The 19,041-nt window shown below is 65.0% G+C and overlaps 2 protein-coding genes across 4 annotated transcripts; both read left to right on the top strand.

The window, feature by feature from the left end:
* Positions 1–176: 176 nt before the first annotated feature.
* Positions 177–2,719, top strand: HDDC3 (HD domain containing 3). The gene is given in 5 exon segments (XM_005300655.4): positions 177–222; positions 225–287; positions 945–1,000; positions 1,155–1,395; positions 2,005–2,719. Coding segments are annotated over 5 exon segments (561 nt in total). The 3' UTR covers positions 2,160–2,719.
* A 44-nt stretch (positions 2,720–2,763) lies between these two features.
* On the top strand, positions 2,764–18,500 carry VPS33B (VPS33B late endosome and lysosome associated). 3 transcript variants are annotated; one of them, XR_010590907.1, is made up of 23 exons: positions 2,784–4,495; positions 5,664–5,744; positions 6,257–6,318; positions 6,872–6,921; positions 7,345–7,412; positions 9,713–9,758; positions 10,194–10,288; positions 10,641–10,745; positions 11,225–11,321; positions 11,489–11,566; positions 12,210–12,283; positions 12,764–12,850; positions 13,052–13,142; positions 13,374–13,448; positions 13,898–13,962; positions 14,042–14,096; positions 14,189–14,235; positions 14,776–14,908; positions 15,341–15,414; positions 16,208–16,309; positions 16,626–16,768; positions 16,854–16,970; positions 17,540–18,500. XR_010590907.1 is itself a non-coding variant. In XM_065559083.1 (23 exons), exons 1-23 carry the CDS (start codon positions 4,400–4,402, stop codon positions 17,617–17,619), a joined length of 1,854 nt encoding a protein of 617 aa, XP_065415155.1. In that variant the 5' UTR covers positions 4,232–4,399; the 3' UTR covers positions 17,620–18,500. The 3 variants fall into 3 exon arrangements, 2 of the variants coding, with proteins under 2 accessions (XP_065415156.1, XP_065415155.1); XM_065559083.1 differs by having other exon boundaries at positions 4,232–4,495; positions 16,693–16,768; XM_065559084.1 differs by lacking the exons at positions 9,713–9,758; positions 10,641–10,745; positions 11,225–11,321; ... (12 more) ...; positions 16,854–16,970; positions 17,540–18,500 and having other exon boundaries at positions 2,764–4,495.
* The last annotated feature ends 541 nt before the right edge of the window (positions 18,501–19,041 follow it).

The raw sequence follows: 19,041 nt of genomic DNA, 5'->3' as shown, positions 1-19,041 counted from the left end.
CCAGGTCCCCGGCTCCGCTGGAGGGGGCTGGAGCCCCGGCGCTGGGGGGGCCCGGGACTGCAGCGGCCGGGTCTGCAGGGCTTGCCACGGCCCGGGACACTGCAGCGGGGGCGGGGCTAGGGGCAGGCCGTTCCCGGCATGCTCTGCGGTGCCGGGAGTCCCGCCCCCCCCCCGCCATGGGCTCCGAGGCGGCCCGGCTGCTGGAGGCCGCCGACTTCGCAGCCCGAAGCACAAGCAGCAGCGGCGGAAGGACCCCGAGGGGACCCCGTACATCAACCACCCCATCGGTGGGGGGGGGCCGAGCCGATGGGACGGTGTTCGGGGGGGCGTGTTCCTGGGGGGGTGATCGGGGGGGGGCGGTGTGCTGGTAGGGGTGTGTGCCGGGGGGGGGGGGATCCGATGGGGGTGTGGTGTGCCGGGGGGGGGGGGCGATCCGATGGGGGGCGGTGTGCCGGGGCGGGGGGGCGATCCGATGGGGTGTGGTGTGGCGGGGGGGGGGCGATCCGATGGGGGTGTGGTGTGCCGGGGCGGGGGGCGATCCGATGGGGTGTGGTGTGCCGGGGCGATCCGATGGGGGGGCAGTGTGCCGGGGCGGGGGGGCGATCCGATGGGGGGGCGGTGTGCCGGGGCGGGGGGGGCGATCCGATGGGGTGTGGTGTGCCGGGGGGGGGGCGATCCGATGGGGGGGGGGTTCGGGGCGGGGGGGGCGATCCGATGGGGGGGGGGGGTTCGGGGCTCAGATCCCAGCCGGGAAAGCGGCAGCGAGGGTCCCGCCCTGCAGAGCAGCCGCCCCTGGGAGATGCCCGGGCCCGGAGCGGTGCTATCCGCGGGGGGGGGTGCGGCAGCCGGGCCTGCTCCAGCCCCTCCCGTCTGGGCCGCAGGCAGCACCGGCTCCCGTCCCCCCCGCCCCGGCTGCCTGTGTGACCCCCGTGTGGTGTGTCTAGGTGTGGCCAGGATCCTGTCTCGGGAGGCTGGAGTAACCGACATTGCGGTGCTGCAGGTAAATCCCACGCTCCAGGCAGGAGGAGAGGGGCTGTAACAAGCCCGTGAGCCCCCACCCCGGGGACTCCCGCTGGGCTCCAGCCTAGAGAGCCAGCCTGCCCCTCGTTTTCATGGACCCCCGACTGCCGCTCAGCCTGTCCCCTCTCCCGCAGGCTGCTCTGCTGCACGACACAGTGGAGGACACAGACACCACCTTCTCGGAGATCGAGGAGCAGTTTGGGCGGGAGGTGAGGCGGATTGTGGAGGAGGTGACGGATGACAAGATGTTGCCCAAGATGGAGCGGAAGCGCCTGCAGATAGAGCGTGCGCCCCACAGCAGCCGGGGAGCCAAGCTGGTCAAACTGGCAGACAAGCTGTACAACCTGCGGGACCTGACCCGCTGCACGCCAGCAGGTTGGCACGCCGGGGCTCCCTGCCGCTGATGGGCTAGCCGTGGGCACGGGAAGTGCTGGAGCTACCCTCTGCTGCATAGCGGCACCACCGCTCATGCATTTGGCGTCTGCCTCAGTGTTGGGAGCTCTGGAAAGAGGCAATGTGCCCTATTGCTACATAAAGCAAACGTGGAGCCTCCTCCAGCTGCAGTAGGAGAGGCAGGGCATTATCGGGGGCTGAAAGTCCTGGCACCCGGCCCGGGGTCTGCACGTGCCCAGGGACAGTTCCAGCGTCTCTGCATACTGAGCGTGTGGAGAACAGCTCTGTGCTGAGCCCACACGTACACTGAGAGCAGAGCTCTCTGTCAGGTACCCTGTCTTTGGCCGGCTACCATCTGCCTACCGAAGCTGAGCAGAGCGGCCGGCGCTTTGGCCCTCATTGTAAGAATGCGTCCATCAAAGTAAATGGGACTCTTTCCTTTCCTTTGCCTGGCACCACCCCCTATGGGCCCTAGCTCTTGCAGCCTATGCTGCGAGTTGGCATGTGCCTCTTGGGGTCACAGCCTGTCCCTCTGTGTGTGCTGCCTACTTGTATCGGTATGTCTCTGACACACGGTGCTCTCTGCCCTAGGCTGGTCTGAGCAGCGGGTCCAGGAGTACTTCCTGTGGGCCTCACAGGTGGTGAAGGGTCTGCGTGAGACAAGCCCTGCGCTGGAGGAGAAGTTGCAGCAGCTGTTCAGGGAGCGAGGGCTGCCGGAGCGACTGTGCGGGATGCCTGCCATGTGATGTTAATTACTGACTCCCGCAGCATGCCTTCCACAGGCCAGCTCCCTCAGACCAGCGAGTCAGTGATAGCTGCATGGACGCCTCTTACTAACCCACCTATTCGGGCACTCCTGCCCCCTGGGCAAGGGAGGGTACAGAGATGGGGGCCAGATAAAGGGCAGCACAGAATGGGACAGGGGATTAAAGCCCAAGCAGTCACCGGCTACAGAATACCCACACTCTCCTGGGGGGTGGGGGAGGCAGCACTGATTTCCACTGCTTCTCTCCTTCTCCTCTGGCCTCCAGCACTGAACTTCCCTCTCCAGAGGGAGCAGGACATACGCTCCTCCTAAAGACTCCCATAAACCTTGCCCTGTGGCTCAGCTGAGGAGAAGTGGGGGTAGACAGACCCTTCCCCTCAGCTTGTTTCCTGTCCCTAGTACAGGTGGGGTGGGGGCCCTAAGGCTCTGGGGAGGTCACACCCTAACTGGGGGTCAGGGTCTGGGCTCTGAGTGCAGCCTGCTCAGCTTGGGGACCGAACCCAGTAACTGTCTCTAAATAAAAGCCCTGAGTGCCATGAACCTGGTGTCTGCGTCCCTCGCCCCTGAGGTCTGGGCAGAGTGTAGGCCTCCTGCCCTGGGGCTCTGAGGGGCTGGGGGGAACCAGAGCTGCCAAGCCCATGGGCAGAGCAGCTGGACTGCGGCAGGCTTCACTTGGCAGCAGTGCGGGGTGGAGTCACCTGGGAGGGCGGCCGAGGCTGGAGGGCCTGGGTGTGGATGCGCACAGCCCCTCCCCGCGCCTTCTGGGCCCCCCTCCCCGGAGAGCCCCTCCTTGCACCCTCCCCCTGGAGAGCCCCTCCCCACGCCTTCTGGGCCTCCCCTCCCCACATCCTCCCCCTGGAGAGCCCCTCCCACCGCCTTCTGGGCCCCCCTCCTCGGAGAGCCCCTCCTTGCACCCTCCCCCTGGAAAGCCCCTCCCCGCGCCTTCTGGGCCCCCTTCCCCGGAGAGTCCCTCCCCACGCCTTCTGGGCCTCCCCTCCCCACATCCTCCCCCTGGAGAGCCCCTCCCCGCGCCTTCTGGGCCCCCCTCCCCGGAGAACCCCTCCCCCCGCCTTCTGGGCCCCCCTCCCCGGAGAGCCCCTCCCCCTGGAGAGCCCCTCCCCGCGCCTTCTGGGCCTCCCCTCCTTGCACCCTCCCCCTGGAGAGCCCCTCCCCGCGCCTTCTGGGCCCCCTTCCCTGGAGAGCCCCTCCCCGCGCCTTCTGGGCCTCCCCTCCCCACATCCTCCCCTCCCCACATCCTCCCCCTGGAGAGCCCCTCCCACCGCCTTCTGGGCCCCCCTCCCCGGAGAGCCCCTCCTTGCACCCTCCCCCTGGAGAGCCCCTCCCCGCGCCTTCTGGGCCCCCCTCCCCGGAGAGCCCCTCCCCCTGGAGAGCCCCTCCCCGCGCCTTCTGGGCCCCCCCTCCCCGGAGAGCCCCTCCCCCTGGAGAGCCCCTCCCCGCGCCTTCTGGGCCCCCCCTCCCCGGAGAGCCCCATCGCCCCTCCCCCTGGAGAGCCCCTCCCCGCGCCTTCTGGCCCCCCCCCGGAGAGCCCCATCGCCCCTCCCCCTGGAGAGCCCCTCCCCGCGCCTTCTGGGCCCCCCTCCCCGGAGAGCCCCTCCCCCCGGAGAGCCCCTCCCCGCGCCTTCTGGGCCCCCCCTCCCCCTGGAGAGCCCCTCCCCGCGCCTTCTGGGCCCCCCCTCCCCGGAGAGCCCCTCCTTGCACCCTCCCCCTGGAGAGCCCCTCCCCGCGCCTTCTGGGCCCCCCCTCCCCCTGGAGAGCCCCTCCCCGCGCCTTCTGGGCCCCCCCTCCCCGGAGAGCCCCATCGCCCCTCCCCCTGGAGAGCCCCTCCCCGCGCCTTCTGGCCCCCCCCCGGAGAGCCCCATCGCCCCTCCCCCTGGAGAGCCCCTCCCCGCGCCTTCTGGGCCCCCGCGCCTCCCCGCGCTCTCCCCCCGGAGAGCCTCTGCCCCCCCCGGGGCTGGCGCACTCAGGTCCCGGCCGCTCCGCGGGGTCGGCACCTGCCCCTGCTGTAGTGGGGGGTGGGCCCGGTCTCCATGGCTCCCGGCACTTCCGGTACCGGCAGTTCCGCCGGAAGCGGAAGTGGGCGCACGGCTCCGGGAGCGAGGCGCGGTGCCGGGTGCGTTCCTGGCAGGTGCCGCCCGCAGCGCGACCCCGGGGGTGGCGGCGGCCGGCCCGGTCCCTCTCGCCGCAGGGGCCGGGCCCAGCATGGCCTTCGCCGGCCGCCGCGACGCGCCCGACGGGCCGGACTTCACCGTGCTCAAGCGGCTGGCGCGAGACCAGCTCATCTACCTGCTGGAGCAGGTGAGCGCCGGGCCGGGCCCCTCACCGCCGCCCCGGGCCTGCTCCGCGCCCGCTCCGGGCCCGCTCCGCGCCCGTCCCCATCACCGCCGCCCCGGGCCCGCTCCGCGCCCGTCCCCGCCGCGCCTGCTCCGTTCCGCGCCCGTCCCCATCACCGCTGCCCCGGGCCCGTCCCCATCACCGCCGCCCCGGGCCTGCTCCGCGCCCGCTCCGGGTCCGCTCCGCGCCCGTCCCCATCACCGCCGCCCCGGGCCCGCTCCGCGCCCGTCCCCGCCGCGCCTGCTCCGCTCCGCGCCCGTCCCCATCACCGCTGCCCCGGGCCCGTCCCCATCACCGCCGCCCCGGGCCTGCTCCGGGCCCGCTCCGCGCCCGTCCCCGCCGCGCCTGCTCCGCTCCGCGCCCGTCCCCATCACCGCTGCCCCGGGCCCGCTCCGCTCCGCGCCCGTCCCCATCACCGCCGCCCCGGGCCCGCTCCGCGCCCGTCCCCGCCGCGCCTGCTCCGCTCCGCGCCCGTCCCCATCACCGCTGCCCCGGGCCCGTCCCCATCACCGCCGCCCCGGGCCTGCTCCGGGCCCGCTCCGCGCCCGTCCCCGCCGCGCCTGCTCCGCTCCGCGCCCGTCCCCATCACCGCTGCCCCGGGCCCGCTCCGCTCCGCGCCCGTCCCCATCACCGCCGCCCCGGGCCCGCTCCGCGCCCGTCCCCGCCGCGCCTGCTCCGCTCCGCGCCCGTCCCCATCACCGCTGCCCCGGGCCCGCTCCGCTCCGCGCCCGTCCCCGCCGCCCCGGTTCGGTCCCAGAGGAAGCGCCGCTTCCTGGCCAGACGCGCTGTCCCGGCGGGCGGAGGAGCCCCCGGCCCGTAGATGGGGTCTCAGGTCCCGGCCCCGGAACAGCTGCAGGGCGTTGAGCCCGAGGCACGTCCCGTGGGAAGGCGGCTGGATGCGCCCGGTAGCTGGTGTTACTGCAGCGACCTTTGCTAGCGGGAGATCCTGGGCCCTGGCCGCTCCTGCCCGGGTAGCTGCGCTTGTGTGGTGCAGCGGGGAGCGGAGCCGGCAGGCAGGGGACTTACAGCCAGCTGGGGAGAGATGCCTCTGGGACAGCCTGTGCCAGTCTGGGCTTTTCCCGGCAGGGAGCGGTGCCCTGGCACCTATGCTGCTCTGTTTGTTCCTCCCCAGCTCCCCGGGAAGAAGGACCTGTTCATTGAGGCAGATCTGATGAGCCCCCTGGACCGAATCGCCAACGTCTCCATTCTGAAGGTACCCACAGGTGCACTCTGGCCAGAGCAGCACTGAACCAAGGCCTTGCTTTAGGGCACTGGGCAGGCTGGCTGGCTGCGGGCCACAGGCAGCTGCTCTAGTGGTTTTGCAAATACAGTGAGTTCAACCTCATCCACATTCGTCCATGTGGGCGGCCCTGTTCGCAGAACTGTATTTCTCTGCACAGGGGGGCCCAGGACTAGATCGATGGCAGTTCTGGGGGCTGCAGGTCAGGCCTGAGAGAGGTTGACAGAGCTGCGTGTAGGGAGTTTCCTGTATTAGCCCATAGTGGAAACCTCTTGTTCCATGTCTACAGTGCCATGTGTGGTGATCACTTCACACACGGCATCACCTGTCGAGCAGGCAGCTGCGGGGCGCAGACTCACAGGAGGGGGATCTGGCTTTGTGCAGCAGCCGGAGGCCTGTGAAGGGGCTTCTGGAATCAGCTACAAAAGCTACTCCAGTCTGTGCAGGGTTTGAGTTAACACTCTCCTCCCCTCCTATTTCTCTAGCAACATGAAGTGGACAAGCTGTACAAAGTGGAGAACAAACCCATCGTTAGCACTAGCGACCAGTGAGTCTCTTACCTGACCCCCATGGCTCTGTGTGGGTCATACCTGGAGCCTGCCCAGCTGCAGCTGTACTCTGCACCTCCACAGGCTTGACCAGACGCACTGCACTGCCCTGTGCCCAGGGGTCTGCCTTTCCGCAGTGCCGTGTCAGGCGCATGCCCTCTCCTCTGTGCCCTTTCAGCCTGGGCCATGGCTCTGAGTAAGCTGAAGGGCGTGGGCCTGGTGCTGGCTGCCAGCACTGCAGGGGAGTGAGAGCTGAGAGGCTGCTGTGGGACTTGGGAGCAGGGATACACTTGGGGGTTTGGTGATGTGACAAGCGGAGCTCAGGCAGCTAGTCTGGGGGCTGCGTTCCCATCTCCTACCTTCAGCTCAGGAAGCTGCCTGCCTCCCTGGGCCTGCTTTCGCTGTGTCTCTGGCTTACCAGGGAGGGGCCCAGCATGGCATTCATGGGCGGGAGGAGGGGAGGGCTCCAGGAGTGTCGGGTCCTATTTCTGCTGCCGGTCTTGTGTCCCTCCCCACCTCCCAGTTGGTGAGTCTCTGTCTGCCTCACTCCAGGTTGTGCTTCTTAGTCCGGCCACGGATCAAGAACATGAAGTACGTTGCTGGTGAGTGGGAGCTGTTGCTTGCCATGCAGATATCAATGATTACTTATGTAGGGCCCGTAGTATGGGGTGGCTTCTGGGTAGGGCTGGCTAGCAGACTCCACTGTCTGGTGCCGGGGATATTGGCGAGTGTGTGAGGAGGGCAGTTACTGTCCCGGATTGTCGTGCTCTGGGTAATCCTTGGGTAGGGGTGAAGTTAGTGCTGGGCAATCCCCAGAGGCGAGTGCTAGCATCCGGGCATAGGGTGACTTGGAGCTCAGGGCCAGAGGCTGAGTGCACACCCTGAAGTCTGTTGTCTTGTCCGGCTGGTGTGTCACATGCCCTGTGAGATCACAGGGCCTCAGGTTTGTCTACACAAGAGACATTGCACTGGTTTAACCATAGGGTTTTTAATGGCTCTAGTTAACCAGAGTCTTGTGTCTGCAGATATTGTCAATGCTGACAAGGCGATGGGGAAGAGCCGGAAGTACAAGATTATCTTCAGCCCCCAGAAGGTCAGTGTGGCTGCCCTGCCCACCCAGCCTTCCCCCCACCCCTTCACACCTGGCCTGTGTCTGACCCCCTCCCCATCTACCCCACCCAGCTCTCCTTCCCACCCAGGTTCCCCCCACCCCTTCACACCTGGCCTGTGTCCGACCCCCTCCCCATCTACCCCACCCTGCTCTCCTGCCCACCCAGCCTTCCCCCCCCACCCCTTCACACCTGGCCTGTATCCGACCCCCTCCCCATCTACCCCACCCAGCTCTCCTGCCCACCCAGCCTTCCCCCCCCCACCCCTTCACACCTGGCCTGTGTCCGACCCCCTCCCCATCTACCCCACCCTGCTCTCCTGCCCACCCAGCCTTCCCCCCCCACCCCTTCACACCTGGCCTGTATCCGACCCCCTCCCCATCTACCCCACCCAGCTCTCCTGCCCACCCCGCCTTCCCCCCCCACCCCTTCACACCTGGCCTGTATCCGACCCCCTCCCCATCTACCCCACCCAGCTCTCCTGCCCACCCAGCCTTCCCCCCCACCCCTTCACACCTGGCCTGTGTCCGACCCCCTCCCCATCTACCCCATCCTGCTCTCCTGCCCACCCAGCCTTCCCCCCACCCCTTCACACCTGGCCTGTGTCCGACCCCCTCCCCATCTATCCCACCCTGCTCTCCTGCTCACCCAGCCTTCCCCCCACCCCTTCACACATGGCCTGTGTCCGACCCCCTCCCCATCTACCCCACCCTGCTCTCCTGCCCACCCAGCCTTCCCCCCCACCCCTTCACACCTGGCCTGTGTCTGCCCCCCTCCCCATCTATCCCACCCTGCTCTCCTGCTCACCCAGCCTTCCCCCCACTCCTTCACACCTGTCCTGTGTCCGACCCCCTCCCCATCTACCCCATCCTGCTCTCCTGCCCACCCAGCCTTCCCCCCACCCCTTCACACCTGGCCTGTGTCTGACCCCCTCCCCATCTTTCCCACCCTGCTCTCCTGCCCACCCAGCCTTCCCCCCACCCCTTCACACCTGGCCTGTGTCCGACCCCCTCCCCATCTACCCCATCCTGCTCTCCTGCCCACCCAGCCTTCCCCCCACCCCTTCACACCTGGCCTGTGTCTGACCCCCTCCCCATCTTTCCCACCCTGCTCTCCTGCCCACCCAGCCTTCCCCCCACCCCTTCACACCTGGCCTGTGACCGACCCCTCCCCATCTACCCCATCCTGCTCTCCTGCCCACCCAGCCTTCCCCCCACCACTTCACACCTGGCCTGTATCCGACCCCCTCCCCATCTACCCCACCCAGCTCTCCTGCCCACCCAGCCTTCCCCCCCACCCCTTCACACCTGGCCTGTATCCGACCCCCTCCCCATCTACCCCACCCAGCTCTCCTGCCCACCCAGCCTTCCCCCCCACCCCTTCACACCTGGCCTGTGTCCGACCCCCTCCCCATCTACCCCATCCTGCTCTCCTGCCCACCCAGCCTTCCCCCCACCCCTTCACACCTGGCCTGTGTCCGACCCCCTCCCCATCTATCCCACCCTGCTCTCCTGCTCACCCAGCCTTCCCCCCACCCCTTCACACCTGGCCTGTGTCCGACCCCCTCCCCATCTACCCCACCCTGCTCTCCTGCCCACCCAGCCTTCCCCCCCACCCCTTCACACCTGGCCTGTGTCTGCCCCCCTCCCCATCTATCCCACCCTGCTCTCCTGCTCACCCAGCCTTCCCCCCACTCCTTCACACCTGTCCTGTGTCCGACCCCCTCCCCATCTACCCCATCCTGCTCTCCTGCCCACCCAGCCTTCCCCCCACCCCTTCACACCTGGCCTGTGTCTGACCCCCTCCCCATCTTTCCCACCCTGCTCTCCTGCCCACCCAGCCTTCCCCCCACCCCTTCACACCTGGCCTGTGACCGACCCCTCCCCATCTACCCCATCCTGCTCTCCTGCCCACCCAGCCTTCCCCCCACCACTTCACACCTGGCCTGTGTCCAACCCCCTCCCCATCTACCCAACCCCTCCTCCTTCACACCTCCGCATCTCTCACACGCAACCTTCCCTTCCTCCTTCATGCCTGCCACCCATCCAGTCCCCTCCCGCCCCCACTCTCCTGCACACCCAGGCTTCCCTTCCCCACAGAGTCAGAATAACCAGTTCCCAGTTTCCTGCCCAGAAGTTTGACACCAAACCCAAATGTTGCCATGTCTGGCAAGGCGCAGCGAAGAGGGCCAGCCCGAGGCACTGCCATGGAACCCTTGGTCACACCCCACTGGCCACGGTGCGGGCGCTGCCTGGGCACTAACCAGCCTCTTCCTCTCTTGCAGTTTTACAGCTGTGAGCTGGTGCTGGAGGAAGAGGGAATCTATGGTGGTGAGTGGGGAAGGTGACGTGACAGGCACTGTGGGACCGCAAGGGGACGTCGTTCAGGTCATTGCCTAGATCCAGCTTGGTGGGGAAGCTCAGACAGCAGAACACCGGGGCTTGTTCCCTACAGAGTAGGCATCTGTGTGCCGTCCTGGTGTGGGGACAGGAACGCAAATGACAGTGCTCCGGAACATCCCCCGATGGGACACAGACCCACCATCCCGATGGGACACAGACCCACCATCAATGGGGGAGAGGCTGGGCCCCCTCCGGGACCTGTCGTACAGGGAGAATGATGGGCAATCCTGCTCCAGCACCACAGCAAATAGGCCCCCCCCGAAAGTCCAGCTCCTGCAGGGCCTGCGTGTTAGAGCCCTCGGGCCATCGCTACAGCGGGTCCTGGGACTACATTGCCTCTGCTCTCTTCTGTCCCCACCTCAGATGTGACCTGTGACGAGTGGGCCTTCTACCTGCTCCCCCTGGATGATGATCTCCTCAGCATGGAGCTGCCGGAGTTCTTCCGGGATTACTTCCTGGTCAGTGGCATAGTTCCCTGGGAAATCACCCCTGCAGCATCACAGCAAAGCCATCGGGAGAGCGAGCAGGGCAGGGACACCCCCCCCCCCCCCCATGCCTCTCACCTGGTGGGCTGGCCTGTGCAGACTGCTGTGCTGTGCTGGTTTGGGAGAGGTGGGTAGGTGTCCATTGGGCTGAACAGATTCCCATGCCCCCGTCAGCACCTTGGGGAGCTGAGAGCCTTGGGAGTGCACCCTGGCCAAAGTCCATGTCCCTGCTTAGATGCTGGGGGGCTCCTGGGGCCAGCCTGCCCTGGCCGGGGAGTCCTGGGGGGTCAGTGTTTGCTGACTGCTGCTCTTGTGGGCCCTGCAGGAAGGGGATCAGCGCTGGATCAGCACCATCGCTCGAGCTCTGCAGTTGCTGAACTCCCTCTTTGGGCCTTTCGCGAACACCTATGGGATTGGCAGGTGTGCCAAGGTACGAGAGCTGCACGGCTGGGGGGGCGTGGCCTGGTGGGGTCCCCCTGCTTCGGGGTCAGGGCTGTTTGCTGGAAGTGGGAGCCCTCTCATTTGAATTCCTTCAGGGATGTGGGGACTCGTACGAATATGGGGGGCAGGGAGATGCGTACAAACATCCCACCTGTGAGTTTCCAGGTGGGGCCCGTGGAATGGGGGCTCCCCCCCCGCGGAGGGACTGCTGGTTGTTATAAATGTGTCCCGCAGGGAGCGTCGCATAGAGGGGGGCCAGGGAAACGCCTGCCTCCAATCAAGGCAGGAGTGAGGGGGAATCGGTCAGCTGACGTGATTGTGAGGGACCCAACCACCCGCCCCTGGCCCCAGGGCTCGCCGCTGGCAGGCTGTCCCGGCCTGTTCTCTGGTGTTGGGGGCTTGCTGATGTGCTCCTGGCCTGGGGCCAGCGTGTATGGGCACTGATGTGCTGCCTCCCCTCCCTCCCAGATGGTCTATGAGGTGTGGCGAGAGCTGGTGGAGGAGAGCGAGGGTGACAGTCACGCCAGGAGACCGGAGGTCAGCCATGTCTTCCTCATGGACCGAGGTAGGGGCTGCTGCAGTCACAGACGCGGGCTGCTGCTGGGGGCCTCTGGGGGGAGGGGTAGTGGGCTCTTTCTAGGGGCTGCTGAGGGGCTTGAGGTAGTGAGCTGGGGGCAGCCAGCACTGGCAGGTGGGGAGGCCCAACATGTGCCCCTGTGCGTCTCGTTGCAGATGTGGATTACGTCACGGCGCTCTGCTCCCAGGTGGTGTATGAGGGCCTGGTGGACGACACGTTCCGCATCAAATGTGGTAAGTGTGGGTGGCTGGAAGAGATGGCAGCGGGGCTGGGCAAGGCGGCGCTGCCTGTGGCATGGGGGGTGACTGCAGAGGGACGAAAGTGCCTGCAGATCTCTGCCCCAGACAATCTTCCTCAGCAGCTCCCCAAGGTGGGGGAGAGGGCCAGGGAGGCTGGGCTAGGGGTGGGGGCTACCTAATGTTGGCCATTGCAGATGGTCTCCCAAGCCCTTTGACAGGGCGTGGGGGTTGGCACATGAGCTGTGCTGTGCTCTGGGGCAGTTCCTTTGGCAGCTTTGCTCGCTGCCTCTGTCCCCTCTGGGCACAGACCGGATGCTCCATGCCAAGGGCAGGACGCGTGGCGCATGTCAGACCAGTGGGGCTGTCGCAGATGCCTCTGAGGGAGGTGTAAGCCAGCATTACGGGGTGGGCATAGCGCAGGCCCCCAGGACCCATCCCCAGGGAGGAGCTGCGGTGGATTCCCCTCGGAGCGCAGATGGCCCCCAGCTCTGGGGGTGCTGAGTGTGGCTGATAGCCCGGGCTGCGTCCCGCTGGCCGGGTGGGTGGTTAATGGAACAGCCCGTCCCGGGGCACTGGAAGCGCCGCAGAGCATGGGGCAGTGGCCTGGGCACTGTAACTGTTCCCCTGCTCTCGGCAGGGAGTGTGGATTTCGGGCCAGACGTCACCTCCTCTGACAGGAGCTTCAAAGTGCTGCTCAATGCCCAGGACAAGGTGAGCCCGGCTGACATGCCCGCTTGCGCCCCGCCCACCAGGGCCCTGCTAACCTGGCGAGTGCCAGCCGGGTGGGCAGAGTAGCGCTGGGGGTAGTTGGATTGATTGTGGTATGGTGGGGAGGCAGAGCCCAGTCCAGAGATTGTAGAAATGGGGCTTTGGTACCAGCTCCTTTGCCCTGTAGAACCGCAGTTCCTGGCATCCGCCCCGTGGGGGCTGACCACGCGGAGCCCCAACTCGCAGCCTGTGGCCTTCGGAGGCCCGGTCACTGGAGGTTTTCTGACTGCTCCTCCTGGCTGTGGGTGCAGCGCGGCCCCCCTTAGCCACGGTGCCCTCTGTCAATCTGCTGGGCTGCAGGGAGCTTGCTAAACGAGTGCTTGGCTACTGGTGTGTCTGTGCCTGGCATGGGGGAGCTCTCTTGGGAATCCCATGCCAGGCCCTGGCCAGCTGGCTGACCCCTTTGGGGCTGTTCTGGCACAGGTGTTCAGCGAGATCCGGAACGAACACTTCTCCAACGTCTTCGGCTTCCTGAGTCAGAAGGCACGAAACCTGCAGACCCAGTACGATGTGAGTGACAGGATCACCCTGGGCATGGCCCCGAGGGGCACCCTGCCCCGGAGCAGCCCCACTAACTGCCAGGGGCTGCACCCATCCCACGCTGGGCCCTTTGCTCCCCACCCTGGCTCTCCCTTACCTTGTTGGGGGTGGGGAGGGGCCCTCTCTTCCCTTCCCTTCAGCCCAGTGCTCAGACACTCTCTCCTCCTGCAGCGACGTCGCGGGATGGACATCAAGCAAATGAAGAACTTTGTCTCCCAGGAGCTGAAGGGGTTAAAGCAGGAGCACCGCCTGCTGAGCCTGCGTAGGTCCCTGTGTACAGTGGGGAAAAGGGAGGGTGCCTAAGGACATCTCCCGGACACTGGGCGGGCTGGGAAAGCAGTGCAGACTGTCCCAGCCAGGCTAGAGGCTGCTGGCATGTGGGGGCGTCTCTCTCTCTCTCTCTCCCCCCTCTGGCAGCCCCATCCCCGGCTGCGTGGCCCCAGGGTTCTTGTGCAGAGACCCCGCACTGATTTCCTCTGTCTGGGGCATGCAGATATTGGCGCCTGCGAGTCCATCATGAAGAAGAAAACCAAGCAGGATTTCCAGGAGCTGCTAAAGACTGAGCACTGTGAGTGAGACTCCTGCCAGCCCAGCCTGGGCTCCTCCAACACCTGGGGCTGTGTGCCATTCCCCTCCCAGGCCACCAGCGCTCCAGATGGCCACTGTCAGAGACAGGTGCTTGTGCTTTGGGGCTGGTGGGACCTGGCAGGCAGGTCCCTGAAGGGTTAAACGTGCTGCTCCAGCCTGAGGGCAGGGCATTGCAGGGTGCTCCCTTTCCCCAAGGGCTTAGTGAGGAATACCAGGCGTTGCCCTCTCCTCCCAGAGCTGGCAGAGTGGAGCGGGTGGTCACTGGGCAGTGTGGACAGAGCTGGGGATGATCCTGATTCCCGGGCCCCTCCTCCCACCAGCCCAGGAGGCCGGCAATCCCCAGGCCTAGGGCTCCTGCGGGCTCCGGCCGGGCAGTGCAGCCCAGGGCTCGCTCTGAGGGTGCAGGTGACTGTTCCCTTTCCCCCTTAGCTCTCCTGGAGGGGTTCGACATCCGCGAGAGCACCAGCTACATAGAAGAGCACATCGACCGGCAGGTGAGTGCTGCGCCTGGGCGGGGACGGGCTGAGCTGGGCTGGGCTGGCCACTCGCTCACCCTCCCCAATTTCTGTGCAGGTCTCCCCCAGCGAGAGTCTGCGCTTAATGTGCCTCCTGTCGGTCACGGAAAATGGTGAGCTCCTCGCTGGAGAAGGGGGGCAGCTGTGGGGGGACATGGTTATGGGGCTTTTCACTCAGCTCTCCCTGTGTGTTAAACCCCCACAGGGCTGGTCCCTAAGGATTATCGCTCCCTGAAAACCCAGTACCTCCAGGTGAGTGGGGGGGGTGCGGGGGGGGGGGGGAAGCATGCGGGTGGGTGGGGAGGCGGTAACGGGGGGGGGTAGTGTGTGGAGGGGGTAACTGGGGGGAGCATGTGTGGTGGGAGTACCGGGGGGAGCGTGTGGGGGGATGGGGGGCTGGAACATGCCAACAGGTGGGCGTGCAGTAACCCTTCTCCTGCATGCTCTCCTCTCCTGCGTTGCTGGAAGGCTCTGGGCTGGGCCCCGGGCCCAAGAGCCAGGGAGGCTGTTAGAGTGCGGGTGCTGGGCCAGTTCGTCCCAGGTCTGACTACCAGCTCCACGCTCCTCACGGGGTGCTTGTTTGCATGTTGTGTTCATGCTGTCCCTTGCTGTGCCATCTCCTCAGGCTGCAGTGGGCCCGACTCCCTCTCCACACTGAGTGTTCACACGCCCCGGGGCATTGTGCGCCGGGCTGGCAGACTGCTCTGTTCCCCAGACTGGGGCTCTGTCCTGCGCCCACCCGCCCTGGGTGCGAGAGTTCTGGCCTGACCCTCATCTCCCCTTGCCCCCCAGAGTTATGGGCCTGAGCACCTGCTGACCTTTCATAACCTCAAGCGCATCGGGCTGCTGACAGAGCAGGCCCCAGGGGAGACCCTGACTGCCGTGGAGAGCAAAGTCAGCAAGCTGGTGACCGACCGAGCAGCAGGTATGGGGCAATTCTGCCTACAGCGCTCTGGGGCAGTTCAGAGGGCCGAGCCCTGCCTGCCTCTGAGCTGTGGGAGGATCTTGGGGCACTTCCCCATGGTCCCTGCTCCTAGAGCTGGCGGGGGATGCTCAGTGTCTCTCTCCAGGTCATGCTCTAGCCTCTCTCAGCTCAGACTGGGCAGGGAGGGAGCTGGCTGTGCTCTGGAGTGGAAGGTTTGAGGGGGGAAGTGGGGAGACCCTGCAGGGCAGGTCACCCCTCAGTCCCAGGGGAAATAAAACTCGCTCCCTGTATCCTCTGCCCCGTAGCAGCGCTCCCTGTGGGCTCACCTCACGCCAGCTCTTGCCAGCTGGAGAGAATTTGCTGAGGCCACATGAGCTAGTGGGGGATCCTGAAGGACTTGGCTCCAAACTGCCTCTTTGCCTTGTTTTCCAGGGAAACTCACAGACGCTTTTAATTCTCTGGCCAGGAAGAGCAATTTCCGAGGCATAAGCAAGAAGCTGGGCTTGGTAGGTCCCCTCTGGAGCTGCTGGCTGGGCTGCCCCTCCCACAGCCCTGTTGATAGGATGGGGTTCGGTGGGGTGTGTAACATTGCTGGCTCTCAGTGTCCTTGGCTGCCCTCTTCCGGCCCTGGCTGTGGCCACCCCTGTGCAGGGCAGCAGGCGAGCCAGAGAGTTACCCTTGGGGATCCGGGTAGCAATGGTAGCTGGGTCCCTTTCTCCCTTCCAGGGTTAAGAGAGGCTGTGGCCTTTCCTCTCTGCCGTGGACCTGGCCGCCCATCCAGGCAGCATGATGCCCTGTGCAGTGTTTGGGGCTGCGTCCCCGGAAGATGCAGCTTGACAGAATGCAAAGGCCCCTGTGTAGCGGAGTGGGTCAGTGTGAACACACTGCGCCTGCACTCCAGGAGCTGGCCTGGCTTCCCATGGGCATCGGGAGGGAATTCCAGGCTGCAGCTGTAGTCTGGAAAGAGCCTGTGTGGTTAGGGGCTGGTGTTCTGAGAGCAGCAGAGAGGCGTGTCCCTGGCCATGGAACTTGCACCTTCCGGCTGGCTGCCAGGGCCCAAGTTTGCTGCATTCGCAGCAGTGCAAAGCTCGCCTGCTTGGGCAAGTGCCTGCTTGGCGCTGGATCTTCGCTAGCTGGCTGGGGACTCTGTGTCCTGCCCAGAGCAGCCAGGTCAGCGTCTCATGTATTGGTGCACCCCAGAGGTTGCACCCATGGGTGCTTCAAACCCAGAGCCTCTGATCCCAGAGGGCACTGATAGCTCGCTCACTGCTGGGGGGTGTAATGTGCCTGTCTCTGCAGATCCCCCGGGTCGATGGTGAATACAACCTGAAGGTGCCCCGAGACATGGCCTATGTCTTCAGTGGGGCCTACATCCCCCTGAGCTGCAAGATCATTGAACAGGTGAGTCTATCTGTGGGGGCCCCGCCCCGGGGGGCAAGAGCTGCCCATGCTGTGTGATGCAGGGAAACCCTGTCCCTTGGCACATGGGTTTCTGTCTTCCTTGGGAGCAGTCAGGTTTGTGCAAGTGCCTCCTGCTCCATGGTGCCCTCGTGGGTCCTGTTATGCTGCCCAGCAGACCCCCCCCTGCTGCATAGGCCACAGGTGCCTCTGATTGGGACTACGGCCCCTGGCTGGGGCTGGATGGGCTAGAAATGTCTAACCTGCTCCTGGAGATGTGAGGCACCTACCTGCTCGTCTGCTGTTTATTCCACCCCAGTGCCCTGGGCTAGCAGCTGATCTGCTTCCCCTGCGCTTGACGGACTCCTCTGCCCGTCTCCCTTCAGGTGCTGGAGCGCAAGGGCTGGCTGGGCCTGGAGGAGGTGGTGCGCCTGCTGAACGGCAATGAGTTTGCTCCCACAGGTAATACCTGCTTCTGGGATCGCTGGGGGGGGGGGGGCGGGGGGGCCTCGAGGAGCCGCTCCACTTCATCCTCTGCTCCTTCCAGAGCCGGTCATGGAGGAGAATCCCGCCTGGGAGGCGCAGCGTGTCATCCTAGCAGTCTTCCTGGGAGGCTGCACCTTTTCTGAGATCTCTGCTCTCCGATTCCTGGGGAAGGAGAAAGGTACCATCCAGGGCACTGGGTTACTGTCTCCTCCACTGCTGGGGAGGAAGGATCTGGCAGCCAGAAACTGCCCCCCTCCCTCTCGGAAAGAGACCCACAGGATAACCCCATGGCACAGACTCAATGAGTTAGCCCTGCCTGTGCCATTGGCTACTGAAACTGGACCTGCTGCAGCCACAGAGGCTAATTGCCAGGCTGTGACATAGTAAAGGGGGAGGTTAAAGCCTTGGACCATCCCCCAGTCTTCCTGCCGTGGGTCCATGTGCCGAGGTGTACGGGCCTCCCTTACGGTGCTTTAGGGAGGCACCCATCACATGCCTTTGGCCTGGCCAGATGCCTGCTCTGGGCTCCCCCAGCTTCTCCCTGCCTGGAGGGTTCAACACCCACTTCCCCCCGTCTGCTCACAGCAGCACTGAGCATCTCCCCCTGTACTTGGCATAGTGATGCTTCTGCTGTTGGCTTGGTGGCAGTGCCAGGCGCTAGCAGGGGTTCAGCTGCAGCCCGGCAGCCCCACTTCTCTCTGCCCTTTGGTCTCACCCATTTTCCTTTCACCTCTTTGGATTTCTCAGGATACAAGTTTATATTCCTGACGACAGCCATCACAAGCAGCGCCCGGCTGATGGACGCCATGTTAGAGGCGAAGGTGTGAGGCAGGGGTGAGCCGCAGCCCTGGCAGAGCAGCTTGTGCCAGCCAGGGTCACACTCCAGCGAGGACACTGCCCAGGCACTGCACATGTGACACTGGAGTGTTATACATCAGCAGCCGGAGCAGGGCAGACACGGAGCCCATCCTGCCATGAGCCTCTCCTTGGGTTTCCCGAAGGCTGCAGATGGGGGTTTAAATGGATGAAGAGACTTCAGTGGGTGCGGGGGGAGTGTCTCGGGGGAGGCTAGACGAGGGAAGAAGCTGTTGTTTCTCCAATCCAAACCCAGGGTGGTTGAGTCTCTGCCATGCTTCAGGCCCCTGGGGCCACTGTCCAGGCAAGTCCCTGTGCTTGGTGTATTGGTGCTTCTACCATTGGGTCAGTGGCTTGTTAAGGGACCTCACTGGCCTTTTGGGTTTTGTGTCCTGGCTCCCACCTTCTCGTCCCTGGACAGATGTCAGTACTTGGGGCCACGGGTGAAGCCATTGGGCCATGCCATGCTGTTAGCAGCAGTGCCTTCTTCCCCCGCCGAGGCCTGTTCACCTGGAGAAGTGAACAGGCAGGGGGAGCTGGCTTCTACTGGAGTCACAAGTGAAAATGAATTGCATTGTTACCTGAATTTTAAATGCATGTTCATTCACTTCACAGAACTGCCTACCTGTTTTGGCACCAAACACAACCAGCTCTAGTCTGGATTGATGGACCGAGTGGGGGGCGAAAAGAGTGGACCAGCAGGGGTGCTGCGGGGTAGGCTGCAAGTGCAGCAACAGAGGGGTGTGGGGGGGAGTTGGGGCTGGGATTTGAATAGCATAGGATTGCGCTGGCAGAAGTGTGTAATAGTGGTACAATGATCTGTACCATATCAAATATATTTGGTCAGCCTTTAGCACTTGTCTTTATCTAACCCCAGGGCAGGGAGGTGGGATCAGGCTAGTCCTAGCATCTCTGGTCTCTAATGGGCTGTGGTTCTTGTCCCTGGAGCTGCTTATCGCCCCGCATCCCCTTGCATGGAGCCTTTGAAGCAGCTGTTGGAAGGTCCCCCAGCTGGAGTTCTCTGCAGTTCCAGTCAGCAGGGGCTAGATAATGCTTAGCCCTACCATGAGTGCAGGGGACTGGACTAGGTGACCACTCCAGCTCCCTTCCCATCCTATGATTCCCAGCTGGAGCGTGGGGGTGGACTTACTGCTGCAGTGAGTAGGGGAGAAGCTAGAGTGAGACCTAACTTGGAGTAGAGGGAGGGCTGTTTAAACCTGCATTTAGCCTGGAGGACAGCGCCCCAACCCTGCTGCTCCAGGCCCTCAGGGAGTGCTGGCTTTCTGGCAGAAAGGGGGGGGGGGTTATGGGCAGATGCCAGATAAGGGGTTGAGCTGGTGCTAATGTGGGGGGCAGTCCTGGCTGTGTAGTAGGATTGCCAGGCATCCAGTTTT

This window comes from Chrysemys picta, chromosome 10 (assembly GCF_011386835.1).
Source record: "Chrysemys picta bellii isolate R12L10 chromosome 10, ASM1138683v2, whole genome shotgun sequence".
Classification (NCBI taxonomy): Eukaryota; Metazoa; Chordata; order Testudines; family Emydidae; genus Chrysemys; species Chrysemys picta.
Note: the sequence above shows the minus strand (reverse complement) of the source record. Positions and strands in the feature narration are given on the sequence as shown.

Bases quoted from the DNA above. Each gene is read 5' to 3' on its own strand.
- VPS33B (XM_065559083.1), top strand. From the start codon at position 4,400: ATGGCCTTCGCCGGCCGCCGCGACGCGCCCGACGGGCCGGACTTCACC. The intron at 10,746-11,224 runs GTACGAGAGCTG...CCTCCCTCCCAG, and splicing joins GGATTGGCAGGTGTGCCAAG to ATGGTCTATGAGGTGTGGCG. The intron at 16,971-17,539 runs GTACCATCCAGG...TGGATTTCTCAG, and splicing joins ATTCCTGGGGAAGGAGAAAG to GATACAAGTTTATATTCCTG.